This window comes from Bubalus kerabau, chromosome 17 (genome assembly GCF_029407905.1).
Source record: "Bubalus kerabau isolate K-KA32 ecotype Philippines breed swamp buffalo chromosome 17, PCC_UOA_SB_1v2, whole genome shotgun sequence".
Taxonomy (NCBI): Eukaryota; Metazoa; Chordata; class Mammalia; order Artiodactyla; family Bovidae; genus Bubalus; species Bubalus kerabau.
Genome location: NC_073640.1, coordinates 68729373 through 68748784, shown reverse-complemented (window position 1 = coordinate 68748784; position 19412 = coordinate 68729373). Strand labels below are relative to the sequence as shown.

The 19412-nt window shown below is 48.6% G+C and overlaps 2 protein-coding genes and 1 pseudogene across 2 annotated transcripts; 2 read left to right on the top strand and 1 right to left on the bottom strand.

Annotated features, from left to right (window-relative positions):
• Positions 1-793: 793 nt before the first annotated feature.
• Positions 794-4679, bottom strand: LOC129632247 (zinc finger and SCAN domain-containing protein 5B-like; annotated as a pseudogene).
• A 3235-nt stretch (positions 4680-7914) lies between these two features.
• LOC129632296 (protein FAM32A-like) lies at positions 7915-9844 on the top strand. The gene is made up of 2 exons (XM_055553816.1): positions 7915-8036; positions 8582-9844. The coding sequence occupies exon 2, from the start codon at positions 8607-8609 to the stop codon at positions 8943-8945; it is 339 nt and encodes a 112-aa protein (XP_055409791.1). The 5' UTR covers positions 7915-8036; positions 8582-8606; the 3' UTR covers positions 8946-9844.
• A 1352-nt stretch (positions 9845-11196) lies between these two features.
• Positions 11197-15245, top strand: LOC129632237 (zinc finger and SCAN domain-containing protein 5B-like). Its single transcript, XM_055553732.1, has 4 exons — positions 11197-11650; positions 11940-12146; positions 13087-13240; positions 13614-15245. Exons 1-4 carry the CDS (start codon positions 11273-11275, stop codon positions 14258-14260), a joined length of 1386 nt encoding a protein of 461 aa, XP_055409707.1. The 5' UTR covers positions 11197-11272; the 3' UTR covers positions 14261-15245.
• Positions 15246-19412: the final 4167 nt, after the last annotated feature.

The window sequence follows — 19412 nt, the reverse complement described above, 5'->3', positions numbered from 1 at the left end:
CTGAGTAATATTCCATTGTATACACATTCCACATCTTCATTCCTCTGCTGATGGACACTTGCATTGCATGCATGTCTCGGCTACTGTAAATACTGCTGCTCTGAACATTGGGATGCATGTATATTTTACAATTAGTGTTTGGGGTTTTCAGGTTCAACTGGGTGACAAGTTCTTCTCATGTCATAGAACAGTTCGACAACCAACCACAGTTAATATAGGGATCTGTGGAGATCAGTTGTTTTCACAAGGTCTCAAACTAACGACCGTAGCATGGAAAACCAAACCCTTCTGAAACCCACGTCCATCTGTCCTGACCTCCAAGCAGTCTCTTCACATGTCCCCACTTGACATTTTCTCCATTGCACCCTCTTGCCCTAAGTGTTCCCAAGTCAGGGACTGGCTCTCAAACTGTGCCAGGAGATGAAATGTCTCTATTTATATGGTGCTGGGGGAAATTTCAGGGGCCCCTGCCTGTTACCCCACAAGTGGAGTGACTTGGTTAATATTGGAGAATGAACTGTTTTAGGTAAGCCAGGGGGATTCATTTTCCATGGAAACTACACCAGAAGAACCATGACTTATTAAAGAGGCCTCCATATTGGTTTTGTGGAGGACTTCATTTATTGTACTTGAGTCTTTTATGGATTGCATTTTGGGGGGCAAATGGATTGGTATTCCTGGTTTAGTGAAATTTTTTTTTTCATTTGCCTGAAGAGTTCACAGGAGTAAGAGAATAGAGATATGATAGTTGTTGGGTTACATAGCTATTTTTTCTTATGTAAATACAGCTCAAAAGAACTTTCTAAAATCAGCTTAAAAGCTACAGTATGAAAAGAATCTACTTTGGAGTAAGCATTTAGAAAATCAGAGGTTGTAATGCCGTAGGGCCAAAGAATGACACCTATCAGTTTTGGAAGTCTTCCTTTTTCTATATAACTAGGGAAGAAATATCCAAACAAGTACAGAGGGAAGACGTGGGTGCTCAGTTGCTTCAGTCATGTCCGACTCTTTGTGACCCCATGGACTGTAGCCTGCCAGGCTCCTCTGTCCATGGGATTCTCCAGGCAAGAATACTGGAGTGGGTTGCCATTCCCTTCTCCAGGGGATCTTCCTGATGAAGGGATTGAACCTGGGTCTTCTGTGTTGCAGGTGGATTCTTTACCACTGAGCCACTGGGGAAGCCTTACAGAGGGAAGATATCTCCACATAATAATGGCCATGTAACAAACCGCAGCTAACATCTACTCCATATAAAAAAATCTTGGAAGAGGAAATACACAGGACACTAACTTGACAAAAATGTCTGTGTTTATTTGATTTTTAAATTTCACTGGTGATCCTCTTTTTCATCTGGACACTCTGCTAGGAGCATCCCCTCATTGTCCCTAATGGGGGGACAATCAGCAGTGACCTCAGTCATTTTCATGAAGAAGTACTGAAAACTAATGAGACCTGCATTCACTGGAAGAAGAACAACACAAAGCCAAAACTTATCACAAAAACACAGGCTACACTAAAGTAGAGAACAAAATCTGAAGGGAAAGATAAGTCCTCACTCAAATATTCACCTAATTCATGTGAATGGAATCCCATCGGGTTCCAGTATGATGGTAACTTCTTCACATGTTACACTTTCATTGTATCACATAATGGACAAATAATTCAGAATTTCCTTCTAGGAGCAGATGGCACTTGGACCTGATGGTGGGGTCCTGGGGGAATCATTTGGAATGGATTTTCTGGGGGCGTTTGAAAGTCCCCAGCTGACGGAAGGCAATGTGGCACTCGGGGCACACGTAGGGCTTGATCCTATAGTGGGTGTGTCAATGAACGATGAGCTTCCCTCGGTGGCAGAAAGCTCTGTCACAGTGCTGACAGCGGAAAGGCTTCTCCTGGGTGTGGGTCCTCTTGTGAGCGCACAGCATGAAGTCATGAGTGAACTTCTTGAGGCAGATATCACAACTGTAGGGCTTCTCGCCAGTGTGGATCCGCTGGTGAACCTGCAGATCTGAAAGCTGCATGAACCCTCTGGCACAGATGTTGCATTGAAAGGGCCTCTCTCCTGTGTGAGTCCTCTGGTGCAGGATAAGCTGAGATTGATAAGGAAAGCTCTTTTGGCACACCCTGCATTCAGAGGGTGCCTGTCCCAGGGTTTCTGCTCCCTCAGGAAGACTGGTGGGTCCCACGGTGCCAGATGAACCAACAGAATGGGATCCAAGCTGTCCTGAGAACTCTCCTTATCCAAACACGTGGCTGCTTCTTGACCCACGTCTTGGCAAGTGAGACTGCTGTCCTGTTTCCGTTTGACATGTCTGCAGTTCTTCAGAGGACCTTGTCGGGATCCACTTGGAGTGGAAACGTGTCCCTCTGGAACACAAGAGGAAAGGCTTCAGGAGCCACATTTGAAGTATCACACCTTCCTGGGGACTCTCCCCTCTCTCTCTGCCCTCTCAAAATCTGCTGAAAGAAGAGATTCAGCACCATATTTATCAAGGAGCATTTTCCATGGTGCCAGCCTCATTGGAACCATCCCTAATCTTGGCTACAGACTTCCCATTAAGCAAACTACCTAAGAGTCTAGCTGATGAAACACTCTGGAACATTGACGATGGAGAAGGTTGGCATTGGAGAACCAACTCACACCCCCCAACACCAAGGGATGGAAATGCTGGGTACCCCTTCCTGGACATCAGTGGAGGCAGTCAGTACCTCCTGTGGTCTCCAAGTTTTTAATACTCACCACGATCCTGCAGAAGTTCAGGATCTTGAGACGAAAAGGTTCTTGTCACTCCTGTGTCTTCCAGCAGGTCCTTCACCAAGTTCTCCTTGGAGGGCGTCTGATCCTCCAGTTCACCTCTTTCAGGAATGCGCTCTGGCGGGAGAGCTTTCTGGCCCTGACAAAGGGCAACCAAGCAGAGTCAATCCCACTGCCTTAGCCCACGGCAAGCTCTGTCTCCTCTTTCCCCACCCTCTTGTATCCTGATCTAAGACTCCAGCTTTCTGAATATCAGTCTGGGGGAGATGCCCTGACTGCTTCCCATCACCCTGATAGGCAATCCTCTTCTGATTCCCATGTCTGTCCTTGATCTATACTGACCACCTCTGGCAAAAGTCCAGACTTCACAGCTGGCACTGCCAATTGTCTTTGCACCTATCTCTCCACCTCATCTCACATTCTCCAGGCCCTGAATCTGAAAGCACAGGACTCTGGCTCTAGGGCTTCTGACTTCACCACTTGCTGATACCTTGCCTGGATTTGTCTTCGTCATGGAAGGTGGCCTGGGGCATAATAAGATGATAAGCAGTATAGCTAGTCTGTATTCATGAGAAATCGGTAGCATCTCCTCCCCAATTCACATTTCAAAAAAATCCACTCTCTCCAGGCATACTCCAATATCTTCTGGGGGCGAAAACGACTCCAACTGGGTATTTTTTATTCAATTCTATATTCAATTCAATGTACAATATCCCCCAATATTAAGTGCCTCTGACGAAATCCATCATGGCAAAAGAGCTGTGAGTGCATTTACCCCTGAACTGAGCCAGCACCGTCTCGTGGAAACAGGACTCCTCTGCCCTCATGCTTAGGGCCACAAGCTTTCATGGTGAAGGACTATGAAAGATGGATTGTCTTCATTCTCACACTGGCTGGAAAATGCCGGGAACGGAATGCATCCATGGGAATTCCTGGAGGCAGAGGGTCCATTCCTGTCCTTTGCCCAGTTCTCCCAATTACTTCCGCAGCCACCCCCACCCGACCCCCTTCTACCTGCTCCCAGACTGGAGGTCAGGACATCACACTCACCTGCCCCCTCGACAGGTCCTTGGCTCCTGGCAGATGCTGCCCATCTTGGCTTTCCTGCTGGCCCTCGTCTGGAGGGATGACACTGACTGTAGGCGGGGCTCCCTGGCTCGGTCTCCCTCACTGTGCCCCTCACTGACCTCAGATCCTAACATCTCAACACCCGAGACGGGCATCAAAACATCCTCGCCTTGGACACGCACTACAGCCTGTGAGGAAAAATTCAAATAGGATTAGTCTCCCTTCACAAGATCCAAAAAGGTATTCATTGTGTATCCCACCCTGGAGCCCACCTCCTGGGAATGACATTTGAAAGACCAACACCCTCAAAGTGAGGACCAGCAGACACATCTCCAGTGATGCCACGGGCTAGTGCTCAAAGCAAGTGTGCGAATCACTGATTTAGAGACAAGCCCTCTGGTCCTTTTGCCTCATTTCCTGGCTTGGAGCCACCATCCCACCGTTCCCTGTCTCACAGGGTCACTAGGGTCCTACTCACCCATTTCTTCAGTTTCTGCTTCTTTCTCAGCACCTCCTCCAGGTCCTTACAAGTCTTGGCACCACTACTTTTGACTAAGACCTGGATCTCAGGCGGCATGCACTTCACGAACTGTTCCAGCACCAGCCTGTCCACCATCTCCTCCTTGGTGTGAAGATCCGGCCTCAGCCACAGCCCGCAGAGTTCACGGAGGCTCCTCAGAGACTTGATCGGGTCGGATTCGTCCGAGATGCTAAACGTTCTGAAGCGGATGCGCAACTCTTCCAGGTCTGAGTCGCGGTTTTCCCTTCGGGTGTCTTGGCCTGGCGCAGACGCTGGCGACTCTGCTCCGGGGCTGTCCGCGACGGGGCCACGACCCCTTGTCTGGTTCTCAGCCATACCGACTGTAGAGCTTTTCAGTAGGACTCTGGGCAAATGCTTCTAGAAGTCCGTGCCCAACTGACCCCGATGGAAAGGAATTTCCTCTTGCTTTTCCTCAGGAAGAGATTCAGTATTCAGAAATAGGGGGCAAAAAAGAAAAACGAATGCAGCCAATTAGTTTTATTTTCATCCACCCTACCATCCCTCATCCCAATACTGGGCAGTATTCCCCCCTCAGAATTTCACACCAGGGATAAGAATCCATTCTCTTACTCCTCCAACATCCATCTTATAGTACAAGAAACTGTGTGGTCAAAAATCTCCACAGGGCAGTGCTTAAAAGCCCTTGTTGAAAAAATGAACCACACCACACGACACCATGGAGTGTGGAAACAATCTCATCTCACAGAAGATTCCACAAATGAAGCACAGTTTATGTGTGGCCGGAGGGAGATGGGTGGATTTCACACGGTCTCTGAACGAATGCAAGGGGAACAGAAAGCCAGGACTTACTGAAACCCACTTCCACGGGCCCTGACTCTCTAGCGTTCTCTTTAGACATTTCCCATCAATTACCTCCTTGAAGCCTTCTCGCCTCGGTCCTCCTCAGTTGGGGACTTGCTCTCAATCTCGGCGGGGAAGAAACGTCTCTCTATAGACCTGGAAGAAATGCCGGCCCTCTCGGCCTGTTACCCAATCCGCGCATGGATTGGTTAAGGGCGGGGTGAAACATTCTAGATAATCCCCCTTTACTTAATCACAGGGATTCGATTGTCTATGGAAACTCGCTCAAGAGAAACCACGATTTACTAAAGAGGCCTCCATAGTGATTTAGCGACAGATTCTGTGTATTTGTTTTGTTCTGTTTTTGGCGAAGCAGGGAGGCAGGTGCGATCTCAGTTCTCAGGCCGAGGAAGTAAACCATACGGCCTGCAGCGGGAGGCTAAGTCTCACCCGCTGGACCGCTCGGGAAATCCCTCGGTTTCCTTTTGGATTTCATTGATCTTGACTTTGGGGGCTGCATTTTGGGGTGAACGGACTGGTTTTAATGATCTCGTGAATTTTTGGTCTCACTGCCTGGAGGGTTTGACGGAGTCAGAGACATGGTGGTGGGAACCAGATGGGTTTGACTCCTCTCGTCTTTTCTGTTCTTGTGAGATAAGTCTTAAAAGGCTTTTCTAAAATCAGCGGATGAGCTAAGGTGTGAGAAGACCCGATTTCTAAGTAGCCTTTTTGAAGACTAGAAGTTGTACACCAATAGGAAAAAAGAATGACACCTATCACTTCCGGAAGCCTTCCTTTTTCGAAACAAGTCGGGAAGAAATACCTGAACAAGTATGGACTGAGTGAATCTATCTCAGCATAATAACGGCCATGTAGGCAAAACCACGGCTATCACCTATTCCCTGTACAAAAGTCTTAGAAAATATGCAGACACATTTGACAGAAATGTATTTATTTGAAATTTAAATTCCACTGGAGAGCCAGGCCTCTGTGCCAGGAGCATGCAGTTTTACAGTGAAGTCCCGCCTAACAGGAAGGCAGTCAACAGTAGGCTCAGTTTCATGATGAAATACTGATAACTAATGAGACATGCTTTCAGTAGAAGAATAACAAAAGAAAGCAAAAACGGGTTGAAACAGGTTACACTAAAGTAGAAAACAAAATCCAAAGGGAAAAATAAGCCATCACTCAAATATCCTCCTCATTCATGTAAATGGAAGCCCCTGGACCCAATATCCTCCGAAGCTCTTCCCATGTCATCCACCCTTTGTGTTGCAGAAGTGACAAATCATTGTGAATTTCCTTCTTGAAGCAGAAAGGACTTGGACCCGAGGGCAGGGTCCTGGGCCAGTGGTTCGGAATGGGTTTCCTGGGGGGATTTGACAGACCCCAGGGAGCAGAAGGCTGGTGACACTCGGGGCACATGTAGGGCTCGAGCCCAGAGTGTGACCATTGAGGTTCCCACTGTGGTTGAAAGCTTTTTCACAGTGCTCACAGCAGAAAGGCTTCTCTTGGGTGTGGGTCCTCTGGTGAGCCTGCAGTGTGGAGTCGTGGTGGAACTTCTTCGGGCAGAGATCACTGCTGTAGGGCTACTTGCCCATGTGGGTCTCCTGGTGAACACAGAGGTCCGGAGGCTGCATGAACCATTGGACATGGATGTTGCTTTTTTCTCTTTGTAATTTAAAGGGCCCTCTCTCTTTAATGCAGTTCCAGAATAAGGGCCCATTACTTTGATAAGCACGAGCTCAGCAGAAGACTCTAAAGGATGTGTGTAAAAGAATGTTTCCAAAGGCTCCAGAGATGACCCCAACTCTGCTTCCTGCTTCCCCTGGACAATACTCTATCTCCTGGTGGGGCGGCTACTTGGTCCAGCTGACTTTAGGAATGTCATAGTGCTCCGTGAGCGTGTCCAGGTGTCTGCTGAAGTCCTCCACTCTCTGCTTGTGGGTTTTGGATGCTTTCTTCAGGATCCTCTCCATTTGTCACTTCTCCTGCACCTTCTCAAAGGCCACCTGGGCTGGGGTCCGCTTACCGAGGTGGCGCCTCAGCTCCTCCTCCTAGTTCTTCTGGATTTTTCCCATCGTTTCCAGGAGTTTTGCCTTGTCTATGTCCTTTTTCTTCTTCGGCCACTAACCAAAGTAGTTAAAACTTTCAGATACCTATGCTTTGAGGCCTTCCAAGTCTCCAGGTAAATGAGAAAAGTATTTGATAGACCAGGAAAATCAATCTTACTACCAAAAAGTGCACGGGCTTCCCTGGTGGTAAAGAATCTGCCTGCAATGCGGGAGACCTGGCTTTGCTCCCTGGGTTGGGCAGATCCCTTGGAGGAGGGAACAGCTACTGACTCCAGTCTTCTGGCGAGGAGAATTCCATGGACTGTATATCCACGGGGTCACAAAGGGTCGGACATGACTGAAAGATTTTCACTTTACTTCTTTCCCAGCTGAGCCACAAGGGAAGCCCAAGAATACTGGAGTGAATACCCTATCCCTTCTCCAGCAGATCTTCCTGACCCAGAAATTACTACAGCATCTCCTGCATTGCAGGTGGATTCTTTACCACCTGAGCTCTCAAAGAAGTCTACCAGAAAACCAACATGGAGTACTCTTTGATAAACTGTGTTTTTTTTTTTTTTTTTTTCTGGTGGAGTGTCCGTGTGAAACTGGATCCTTGGATAAATTGGATTATCTAAAATGAGGTCATATAAATGGCTTGAACCACCCTTGCACAATCTCTGTGCTGATGGGCTAACAAGCAGGGACCCTTGCCATTTCCCCAGGCTCTCTATAAATAGAGATGTTTCCGCTCCAGACTCATTCTGATAGCCAGTCACCGACTTGAGGAGGCTGAGGGCAAGAGGGCTCAAAGGAGGTAAGTGATGACTGAGAACGTCTAAGGAGAAGGTTTGGGAATCAATACAGAAGGAGGTGGTGGGTTTTGGAAGGCTGGGTGTTCTACTCACCTTGCATCAGCTCAAAGATCTTGTGAAAGCTGTGGATCTCCCTTAAACTACATATTAACTACAGTTGACTGCTGAGCTCTCTGTGGGGGGGAAGAATGGACTTGAAACATGTAAATGGAACTTGGGAACTATAATGGAACACAGATCCTTCTCTTGCAGAAAAGAAATTTTAAATAAGAGGTCTTTCAGGTTCCCCCCTCCTGCCTCCATCTGATTTATAGGTTTATAAATCACCTTGATTTATAGGGTGTTGCCACCCTCCATGCTGTGGTGTGGTGTGCTGCATTTATTCCTCAAGGCTTTCTGAACCCTGGCCCCCTGGGCTAAGCAGAGATGTTTGTCTGTGTTCATTGGTGTTAACCCACACAGAGGGAACCTCTCGGATCTACACAGGAGAACGATATTGTCCCAATTTCCATTTGAGAAACTGACCCCCCCACTTTTGTCCATTTAGAAATCCGAATGCAAAGAAGGACAGCATGGACGCCTACAAGCAGGTCCAAAAGGGACCCCTGAAGCTGAAAGGAGTCACAGAGCTTGGCATGACCAAGTGGAAGAAGAAAAAGGACACAGACAAGGCAAAACTCCTGGAAACAATGGGGAAAATCCAGAGGAACCAGGAGGAGGAGCTGAGGTGCCACCTCGACAAGTGGACCCCAGCCCAGGTGGCCTTTGAGAAGGTGCAGGAGAAGCGACAAATGGAGAGGATCCTGAAGAAAGCATCCAAAACCCACAAGCAGAGAGTGGAGGACTTCAACAGACACCTGGACATGCTCACGGAGCACTATGACATTCCTAAAGTCAGCTGGACCAAGTAGCCACCCCACCCAGGAGATGGAGTATTGTCCAGGGGAAGCAGGAAGCAGAGTTGGGATCATCTCTGGAGCCTTTGGAAACATTCTTTTACACACATCCTTTAGAGTCTTCTGCTGAGCTCGTGCTTATCAAAGTAATGGGCTCTTATTCTGGAACTGCATTTAAGAGAGACGGCAGTTTAAATTAAAAAAAGAAAAAAGCAACATCAATGCGCAATGGTTCATGCAGCCTCCAGACCCCTGTGTTCACCAGGAGGCCCACGTGGGCGAGAAGCCCTACGGCTGCCATCTCTGCCCCAAGAAGTTCCCCCACGACTCCACGCTGCACGCTCACCAGAGGACCCACACCTAAGAGAAGCCTTTCTGCTGTGAACACTGTGAAAAGCTTTCAACCACAGTGGGAACCTCAGTGGTCACACTCTGGGCTCGAGCCCTACATGTGCCCCGAGTGTCACCTGCCTTCTATCCCTGGGGTGTCTCAAACCCCCTCAGGAAACCCATTCTGAAACACTGGCCCAGGACCCTGCCCTCGAGTCCAAGTAGGAAATTCATAATGATTTGTCACTTCTGCAACACAAAGGGTGGATGACATGGGAAGAGCTTCGGAGGATATTGGGTCCAGGGGCTTCCATTTACATGAATGAGGAGGATATTTGAGTGATGGCTTATTTTTCCATTTGGATTTTGTGTTCTATTTAGTACAGTGTGTTTCAATAAGTTTTTGCTTTCTTTTGTTATTCTTTTACTGAAAGCGTGTCTCATTAGTTATCCTAACTTCATCATAAAAATGAGCATACTGTTGACTGCCTTCCTGTTAGGCGGGACTTCACTGTAAAACTGCATGTTCCTGGCACAGTGGCCAGGCTCTGCCGTGGAATTTAAATTTAAATAAACACATTTCTGTCAAAGAGTGTCTGCATATTTTCTAAGACTTTTCTACAGGGAATAGGTGGTGGCCGTGGTTTTGCCTACTTGGCTATCACTATGCTGAGATAGATTGACTCACGCAATACTTTTTCGGGGATTTCTTCCCGAGGTGTTTCGAAAAAGGAAAGCTTCCAAAAGAGATAGGTGTCATTCTTTTTTCCTATTGGTGTACAACTTCTACTCTTCAAAAAGGCTACTTAGAATCAGGTTTTGTCACACCTTAGCTCATCAGCTGATTTTAGAAAAGCCTTTGAAGACTTATCTGACAAGAACAGAAAGAAGACAGGAGTCAAACCGATCTGGATCCAACCATCATGTCTATGACTGCGTCAAACCCTCCAGGCAGCGAGACCAAAAATTGACGAGATCATTGAAACCAGTCCGTTCATCGCAAAATGCATTTCCCAAAGTCCAAAATCAATGAAATCCAAAAGGAAACCGAGGGATTTCCCGCGCGCCCAGCGGGTGAGACTCAGCGCTCCCGCGGCAGGCGGCGTGGTGTCCTTCCGCCGTGTGGGAACTAAGATGGCACCTGCCTCCCTGCTTGGCCAAAAACAGAACAACATCAAAAATACACAGAACCTGTCGCTAAATCACTATGGAGGCCTCTTTAGCAAATCGTGGTTCTCCTGAGCGAGTTTCCGTGGGCAATCGAATCCCTGTGATTAAGTAAAGAGGGATTATCTAGAACGTTTCGCCCCGCCCTCAGCGAATCCATGCGCCGATCGGGTAACAGGCCGAGAGGGCCGGCGTTTCTCCAGCGCGAAAGAGAGACGTGTCTCCGCCAGCCGAGTTGGAGAGCGAGTCCCCAACTGAGGAGGACCCAGGCGAGAAGGCTTCAAGGAGGTAATTGATGGGAAGTGTCTAAAGAGAACGCCAGAGAGTCAGGGCCCGTGGAAGTGGGTTTCAGTAAGTCCTGGCTTTCTGTTCCCCTTGCATTCGCTCAGAGACCGTGTGAAATCCACCGATCTCCTCCGGCCACACATAAACCGTGGTTCATTTGTGGAATCTTCTGTGAGATGAGATTGTTTCCACACTCCATGGTGGCCTGTGGGGTGGATCATTTTTTCAACAAGGGTTTTTAAGCACCGCCCTGTGGACAGTTGTGACCACACAGTTTCTTGTAGTATAAGATGGATGGCGGAGGAGGAAGAGAATGGATTCTTGTCCCTGGTGTGAAATTCTGAGGGGGGAATACTGCCCAGTATTGGGATGAGGGATGGTAGGGTGGATGAAAATAAAACTAATTGGCTGCATTCTTTTTTCTTTTTTGCCCCCTATTTCTGAACACTGAATCTATTCCTGAGGAAAAGCAAGAGGAAATTCCTTTCGATCGGCGTCAGTTGGGCACGGACTTCTAGAAGCATTTGCCCAGAGTCCTACTGAAAAGCTCTACAGTCGGTATGGCTGAGAACCAGACAAGGGGTCGTGGCCCCGTCGCGGACAGCCCCGGAGCAGAGTCGCCGGCGTCTGCGCCAGGCCAAGACACCCGAAGGGAAAACCGCGACTCCGACCTGGAAGAGTTGCGCGTCCGCTTCAGAACGTTTAGCAGCTCGGACGAATCCGACCCCATCAAGGCTCTGAGGAGGCTCCGTGAACTCTGCGGGCTGTGGCTGAGGCCGGATCTTCACACCAAGGAGGAGATGGTGGACAGGCTGGTGCTGGAGCAGTTCGTGATGTGCATGCCGCCTGAGATCCAGGTCTTAGTCAAAAGTAGTGGTGCCGAGACTTGTAAGGATCTGGAGAAGGTGCTGAGAAAGAAGCAGAAACTGACGAAATGGGTGAGTAGGACCCTAGTGACCCTGTGAGACAGGGAACGGTGGGATGAGGGGCTGGGAGCTGGGAGGTGAAGCAGAAGGATCAGAGGGCTTGGCTCTAAATCAGGGATTCCCAGAGGGGTGAGCACTTGCCTGTGGCATCACTGGAGATGTTTCTGTTGATCCTCACTTGGAGGGTGTTGGTCTTTCAAATGTCATTCCCAGGAGGTGGGCTCCTAGGGTGGGATACGCAATGAATACCTTTTTGGATCTTGTGAAGGGAGACTGATCCTATGTGAATTTTTCCTCACAGGCTGTAGTGCGTGTCCAAGGCGAGGATGTTTTGATGCCCGTCTCGGGTGTTGAGATGTTAGGATCTGAGGTCAGTGAGGGGCACAGTGAGGGAGACCGAGCCAGGGAGCCCCAGCCTACAGTCAGTGTCGTCCCTCCAGACGAGGGCCAGCACGAAAGCCAAGATGGGCAGCATCTGCCAGGAGCCAAGGACCTGTCGAGGGGGCAGGTGAGTGTGATGTCCTGACCTGCAGTCTGGGAGCAGGTAGAAGAGGGTCGGGTGGGGGTGGCTGCAGAAGTAATTGGGAGAACTGGGCAAAGGACAGGAATGGACCCTCTGCCTCCAGGAATTCCCATGGATGCATTCCGTTCCCGGCCGTTTTCCATCCAGTGTGAGAATGAAGACAGTCCATCTTTCATAGTCCTTCAATATGAAAGCTTGTGGCCCTAAGCATGAGAGCAGAGGAGTCCTGTTTCCATGGGATGGTGCTGGATTAGTTCATCAGGGGTAAACGCACTCACAGCGGTTTCACCCATGATGGATTTCGTCGGAGGCTCTTAATATTGGGGGATATTGTAAACACCTTGAATTGCATAACAAGTTCCCCGTTGGAGTCATTTTCCCCCTCAGATTTTGGAGTATGTCTGGAGACAGTGGATTTTTTTGAAATGTGAATCGGGGGAGGAGATGCTACTGATTTCTCATGAATAGAGCTATATAGTATAGAACAGAGCTATATAGTATAACAGCTGTACTGCTTGTCATCTTATTATGCCCCAGGCCACCTTCCATGATGAAGACAAATCCAGGCAAGGTATCAACAAGTGGTGAAGTCAGGAGCCCTAGAGCCAGAATCCTCTGCTTTCAGATTCAGGGCCTGGAGACTGTGAGATGAGGTGGAGAGATAGGTGCAAAGATAATTGGTAGTGCCAGCTGTGAAGTCTGGACTTGTTTGCCAGAGGTGGTCCGTATAGATCAAGGACTGACATGGGAATCAGAAGAGGATTGCCTATCGTGGTGATGGGAAGCAGTCAGGGCTTCTCCCCCAAACTGATATTCAGAAAGCTGGAGTGTGAGATCAGGGTACGAGGCGGGTGGGGAAAGAGGAGACAGAGCTTGCTGTGGGCTAAGGCAGTGGGATTGACTCTGCTTGGTTGCCCCTTGTCAGGACCAGAAAGCTCTCCCGCCAGAGACCTTTCCTGAAAGAGGTGAACTGGAGGGTCAGACGCCCTCCAAGGAGAACTTGGAGAAGGACCTGCGGGAAGACACAGGAGTGACAAGAACCCTTTTGTCTCAAGAGCCTGAACTTCTGCAGAATCGTGGTGAGTATTAAAAACTTGGAGACCACAGGAGGTACTGACTGCCTCCATTCATGTCCAGGAAGGGGTACCCAGCATTTCCATCCCTTGTTGTTGTGGGGTAGGAGTTGGTTCTCCAATGCCAACCTTCTCCATCGTCAACGTTCCAGAGTGTTTCATCAACTAGACTCTTAGGTAGTTTGGTTGCTAGGAAGTCTGTAGCCAAGATTATGGATGGTTCCAATGAGGCCGGCACCATGGAAAATGCTCCTTGATAAATATGGTGCTGAATCTCTTCTTTCAGCAGATTCTGGGAGGGTAGAGAGAGAGGAGAGAGTCCCCCGGAAGGAAGTCATACTTCAAATGTGGCTCTGAACCCTTTCCTCTTGTGTTCCAGAGAGAGATGTTTTCACTCCGAGTGGATCCAGACGAGGTCCTCTGAAGAATCGCAGACATGTGAAAAGGAAGCGGGAGAGCAGTCCCACTTGCCAAGACGAGCGTCAAGAGGCAGCCACGAGTTTGGACCAAGGAGAGTTCTCAGGACAGTTTGGGTCCCATCCCTTTGGTGCATTTGGCACCATGCAACCCACCAGTCTTCCTGAGGGAGCAGAAACCCCGGGACGGGCACCCTCTGAATGCAGGGTGTGCAAAAAGAGCTTTCCTTATCAATCTCAGCTTACCCTGCACCAGAGGACACACACAGGACAGAGGCCCTTTCAATGTGACATCTGTGCCAAAGGGTTCATACAGCCTTCAGACCTGCGGGTTCACCAGCGGATCCACACTGGTGAGAAGCCCTACAGCTGTGGTATCTGCCTCAAGAAGTTCACCCACAACTCCACGCTGCGCGCTCACAAGAGGACCCACACCCAGGAGAAGCCTTTCCGCTGTGAGCAGTGTGACAGAACTTTCGGCCACCAAGGGAACCTCAACGTTCACCAACGCACCCACTCTGGGCTCAAGCCCTACGTGTGCCCCGAGTGTCACAGAGCCTTCCGTCAGCTGGAGACTTTCAAACGCCACCGGAAAATCCATTCCAGATGACTGGCTCAGGACCCTGCCCTCAGGTCCAGGTCTTTTCTGTTTTAATGAGAAAATTGAGAATGATTTGTCACCTGTGTGATTCAAAGTGTGGATGACAGGGGAAGGGCTTAGGAGGATCGTGGAACCCAGTGGGGTTCCACTCACGTAAATTAGGATATTTGTGTGAATTAGGATACTTGAGTGATGACATTTTTCCCTTTGGATTTTGTTTTCTACTTTACTATAGACTATAGTTTTCTTTTTCATTTGTGTATTTTCAATTGGAGGAGAAATGCCTTACGATGTTAGACTCTGGTTTTCTTACATGTTTTCGCTTTGTGTTGTTCTTGTTCTTCCAATGAAGCTGTGTCTCACTGGTTATCAGTACCTCATCATCAGAGTGAGGCTACTGCTGATTGCCTTCTTGTCAGGTGTGCTTTCCTTTTAAAATAGGATGCTCCTAGCAGGATGGCTAGATTAAATACAGGAATACCAGTGAAATTTAAATGTCAAATAAACAAACACATTTTTATCAAAGAGCTGTGTGTTTTCTCTTCTAAGACTTTGCTACAGGTAGGTGATAGCCATAGTTTTTTCAATGTGGCCATTATTATGTTGAGATATGTTCCCCTTATACTAGTTTGGATACTGCTTCCTTAGGTATTTAGAAACAGAAGGCTTCTTAAATTGATAAGTGTCATTCTTTTCCCCTCCTGCTGCTGCTGCTGCGTCGCTTCAGTCATGTCCGACTCTGTGCGACCCCATAGACGGAAGCCCGCCAGGCTCCCCCATCCCTGGGATTCTCCAGGCAAGAACACTGGAGTGGGTTGCCATTTCCTTCTCCAATGCATGAAAGGGAAAAGCGGGAGTGAAGTCGCTCGGTAGTGTCTGACTCTTAGCGACCCCATGGACTGTAGCCCACCAGGCTCCTCCATCCATGGGATTTTCCAGGCAAGAGTACTGGAGTGGGGTGCCATTGCCTTCTTCTCTTTTTCCCTACTCGTGTACAACCTCTGGTTTCTGTGACGGCTCTCTGAAATGGCTTCTTACAGTTGATCTCGTCAGCTGATTTTAGACAAAAGTCTTTGATGACTGAATTCATGAGAAAAGAAACAAGATTGGGTAACCCAATTTGATTACAACCATTGGATTACAATTGTTGGACTGCTTCATAGTCTCCAAGCAGAGAAAAAATTCATTAGATCAGGAAAATCAATCTGTTTCCCCAAGAAATGCCATCCATGAAGTCTAAAGTAAATAAAATACATTAGAGAAAGGTTCCTGCCAAACCAATATGGTGGCCTCTTTAATGGTTCTTCCTGTTGGAGTCTCCACAGGAAATGGAATCTACCCAGATTATCCAAAGTGGTTCCTTCCATGCCCTTTAGCCTATCAGTGGGATGATGTGGTTATGGCCAGAAATCCCTGGAGTTTCACCCAAGTCTCTATAAACACAGACATTTCAGCTCCAGACACACTTTGAGAGCCAGTGCCTGACCTGAGGAGGCTGAAGGCAAAGGACTTGGAAGGGGTAAGCGGTGAGTGGGCATGTCCAAGGAGGATGGCTAGAAATCAGGACACATGGGTGGGTTTCAGAAAGATGTTGCTTTCTGTTCATCTTACATTAGCTGGGAGACCTTGTGACAGGAGATCTTCCTCTAACCCCACGTTAACAATGGTTAATCGAGCTCTTCTGCAAGGGGAGAAGAATGTTTCCACACATGTGGCTGTGAGGTGGCTGGTTTTCTTCAAGGGTTTCTGAGCGGCGACCCTATGGCCATTTAAAAACTACCTATGTATTTATTATTAGTTTTAAGGTTTTTAATTCCTTGATTTTGGCTGGGCTGGGTCTTCTTTGCTGTGAGGGCTTTCTCTAGTTGTAGCTAGTGAGGACTACTCTCTAGCTGAGGGGTAGGGGCTTCTCATTGTGGTGGCTTCTCCCGTGGCAGAGCCGGGTGTCTAGAGCTCGGGTTCAGTAGTCGCCCCTCTCAGGTCAAGAGTTGTGGTGCAGAGGGTTAGAGGCAGGTGGCATCTTCCCGTATCAGGGATCAAACCCATGTCCCCCTGCATTGGCAAGCAGATTCTTAGCCACTGGACAACCAAGGAAGCCCTATGGTCATTTCTGACCAGACAGTTTTATGAAATATTGAATGAGTCAGGCAATGGTATCCAATATTGGGATGTAGGGGAGACAGAAGGGTGGAACAAAATGAAACCCATTTGTTTCTTTTTTTCTTTGTCTCCCTAGACTACTAAACAGTGACTTTAATGCTGAGGGAAAGCAGAGGAAATTCATTTCCATAGGCGTCAACTGGGCACCCACTTCTAGAAGCATTTGCTCAGAGTCCTACTGGAAATTTCCTCCATCAATACGCCTGAGGACCAGACATTTTTTCCGGGTTGTGGACACATCACAGACAGCCCTGGGGCAGAGTCACTGGCGTCCGTGCCACCCCAGGACACACTCATGGAAGACTCAGACTGTGACCAGGAAACCTGGCATGTCCGGTTCAGAACATTTAGCAGCTCAGAGGAGTCCGACCCCGTTGAGGATCTGAGGAGACTCTGTGAACTCTGCCATCTGTAGCTGAGGCTGGATCTTCACACCAAGGAGCAGATGATGGACAGGCTGATGCTGGAGCAGTTCATGATCTCCATGCCCCTGGAGTGCCAGGTCCTGCTCAAAGAAAGTGGGGTGCAGAGTTGCAAAGCCCTGGAGGACGTGCTGAGAAATAAGCAGAAACCCAAGAACTGGGTGAGTAGGACCTTAATGATGGGTGTAGGAGGAGGAGACAATTGCAAGCTGCAGGAATCACAAGATAGGACCTGTGGGTTTGGATTTGTATCAGTGATTCCCAAACAGGTGAGAGAAGTTCACAGTTGTGCAATTTGGGAGATTCTTTGGTTGTCTCAACTCGAAGGCTGTCGATCTTTTACACCAAATGGGAGCTTCTATCGTCAATGCCATTGGATGCCTGAGAGCTACATTCCAGGTCTTATAGAGACTGATCTTGATTGATTTCTCCCCTCACAAACCATAGTCTGCATACAAGGGCAGAATATCCTGTGCGCGATCCAGACATTGAGATGGCTGAAGCCAAGGCCAGTGACATGGATGATCAGAGAGGCCCATGCGGGGAGCCCCAACCCCCCACAAAGATCATACCTCCAGAGGATGGCCAGGAGGGAATCCAAGAGCTGCAGAATCTGGAAGGAGCCACGGACCTGTCTCGGGAGCAAGTGAGAGCATGGAAACAGATAGAAGGGAGTCAGGTGGGTGTGGCTGTTTGAGGAATGGGGAGGTTCGGCAAAGGACAGGAATGGACGCATTGCTTCCAGGAATTCCAGTGGATGCAATCAGTTCCTAAGCATTTTTTCTAGTCAGTGTGAGAATGAAGCTAATCCATCTTTGTCCCTCTGCCATGAAAGCCTCTAGTCTTAGGAGTGGGGAGAAAGGAATCCTGTCTTCCTGACATGATGCTAGGTTCAGTTTGCTGCAGGTAAATGCACTGACAGCTGATTTACCCACGGCCACTTTGCCCAAGGGCACGTCATATTTCAGAATATGATCATTCCTTGCAACTGAAGGAGTGACTCGAAATTGGACTCATTTTGCCCCCTAGTAGACATTGGGCTTCCCTGGAGGCTCAGATGGTGAAGAATCTGCTGACAATGCAGGAGACCTGGGTTCGATCCCTGGGCCAGGAAAATCCCCTGGAGAAGGGAATGGCTACCGACTCCAGTGTTCTTGCCTGGAGAATCCCATGAACAGAGGAACCTGGCGGCTATAGTCCATGGGGTTGCAAAGTGTCAGACATGACTGAACGACTAACACTTTCACTTTCGGACATTGAAGAATGAATGGAAGACAGTTGATTTGTTCAAATAAGGTTGGTTATGGGCTCTTGCTGCTGCTGCTGCTGTTGCTGCTAAGTCGATTCAGTCGTGTCCGACTCTGTGTGACTCTGTAGCCGGCAGCCCGCCAGGCCCCACTGTCCCTGGGATTCTCAAGGTAAGAACACTGGAGTGGGTTGCCATTTCCTTCTCCAATGCATGAAAGTGAAAAGTAAAAGTGAAGTCGCTCAGTCATGTCGAACTCTTCATTATCCCATTGACCGAGCCTACCAGGCTCCTCTGTCCATGGGATTCTCCAGGCAAGAGTACTGGAGTGCTATTGCCTACTCCGTGGGTATGGGCAGGGGATACTACTGACTTGCATGGAGTAGAGACCAAGAATACTGGTCATCATTTTCCTATGTACCGGGTAACCACCATTGCAAAGATGCATGCATGCAAAGTCTCCAACAATGATGGAGTCAAGTGAGCTAGACCTAGAGTTCATTACTTCCAGAGCCAGGGTCAGGCAGAAGCGGGTATGATTTGGAGAGACCTATGCATAGAGAAGTCCGAGTGCCAGTGTGATGTCCTGATTTGATTGCAAGATACGGTCTGAATAGATCCAGGACAGTCTTGGGTATCAGGAGATGATTATCAATCAGGGTGATGGGTGGACCAGAAGAAGTCAGGGCATATCCCCTAAAATGACATGAAGAAAGCTGGAGTCTTAGATCACGATACGAGGCAGATGGGGAAACAGGAAACAGTTTTCCATGGACTGAGGTAGAAGGGTTATTGACTCTGCTTGTTTGTCCCTTGTCAGGGCCAGAGAGCTCTCCCGCCAGAGACTGTTCCTGAAACAGGTGAGCTGGAGGGTCAGACGCCCAGGGAGAACTTGGAAAGGACCTGCTGGAAGACAGGGGAGAAACAAAAACGCTTCCGTCTCAAGCACCTGAACTTCTGAAAGGTCCTGGTGAGTATTCAAAACAGTGGACTTCAGCAGAGTTAGTGACTCCCTCCTATGGTGGCATGCAGCTGGGTAGCCAGCATCACCATGCTTGGATGGGTGGGGTGGAGATCATTGTCCAGTGCCAACCTTCTCTGTCATCAACGTTCCAGAGCCCCACAGTCCAAGCTCTTAGCTTGGTTGCTTGATGGGAACTTCTCAGCTAACATCAGGGTTCCTGTGAGGCTGGCAGCACAGAAAATGCTCCTTGTTAAGTGTGGTTCTGAATCTCTTTCAGTGGATTCTGGGAGCGTAGATAATCCCTAAGCTGTGATCACTCACCTAGAGCCAGGCATCCTGGAATGTGAAGTCAAGAGGGCCTTAGGAAGA

Coding starts and splice junctions, on each gene's coding strand:
- LOC129632296 (XM_055553816.1), top strand. CDS start 8,607: ATGGACGCCTACAAGCAGGTCCAAAAGGGACCCCTGAAGCTGAAAGGA.
- LOC129632237 (XM_055553732.1), top strand. CDS start 11,273: ATGGCTGAGAACCAGACAAGGGGTCGTGGCCCCGTCGCGGACAGCCCC. Junction 11,651..11,939: donor AGCAGAAACTGACGAAATGG/GTGAGTAGGACC, acceptor TTTTCCTCACAG/GCTGTAGTGCGTGTCCAAGG. Junction 12,147..13,086: donor AGGACCTGTCGAGGGGGCAG/GTGAGTGTGATG, acceptor GCCCCTTGTCAG/GACCAGAAAGCTCTCCCGCC.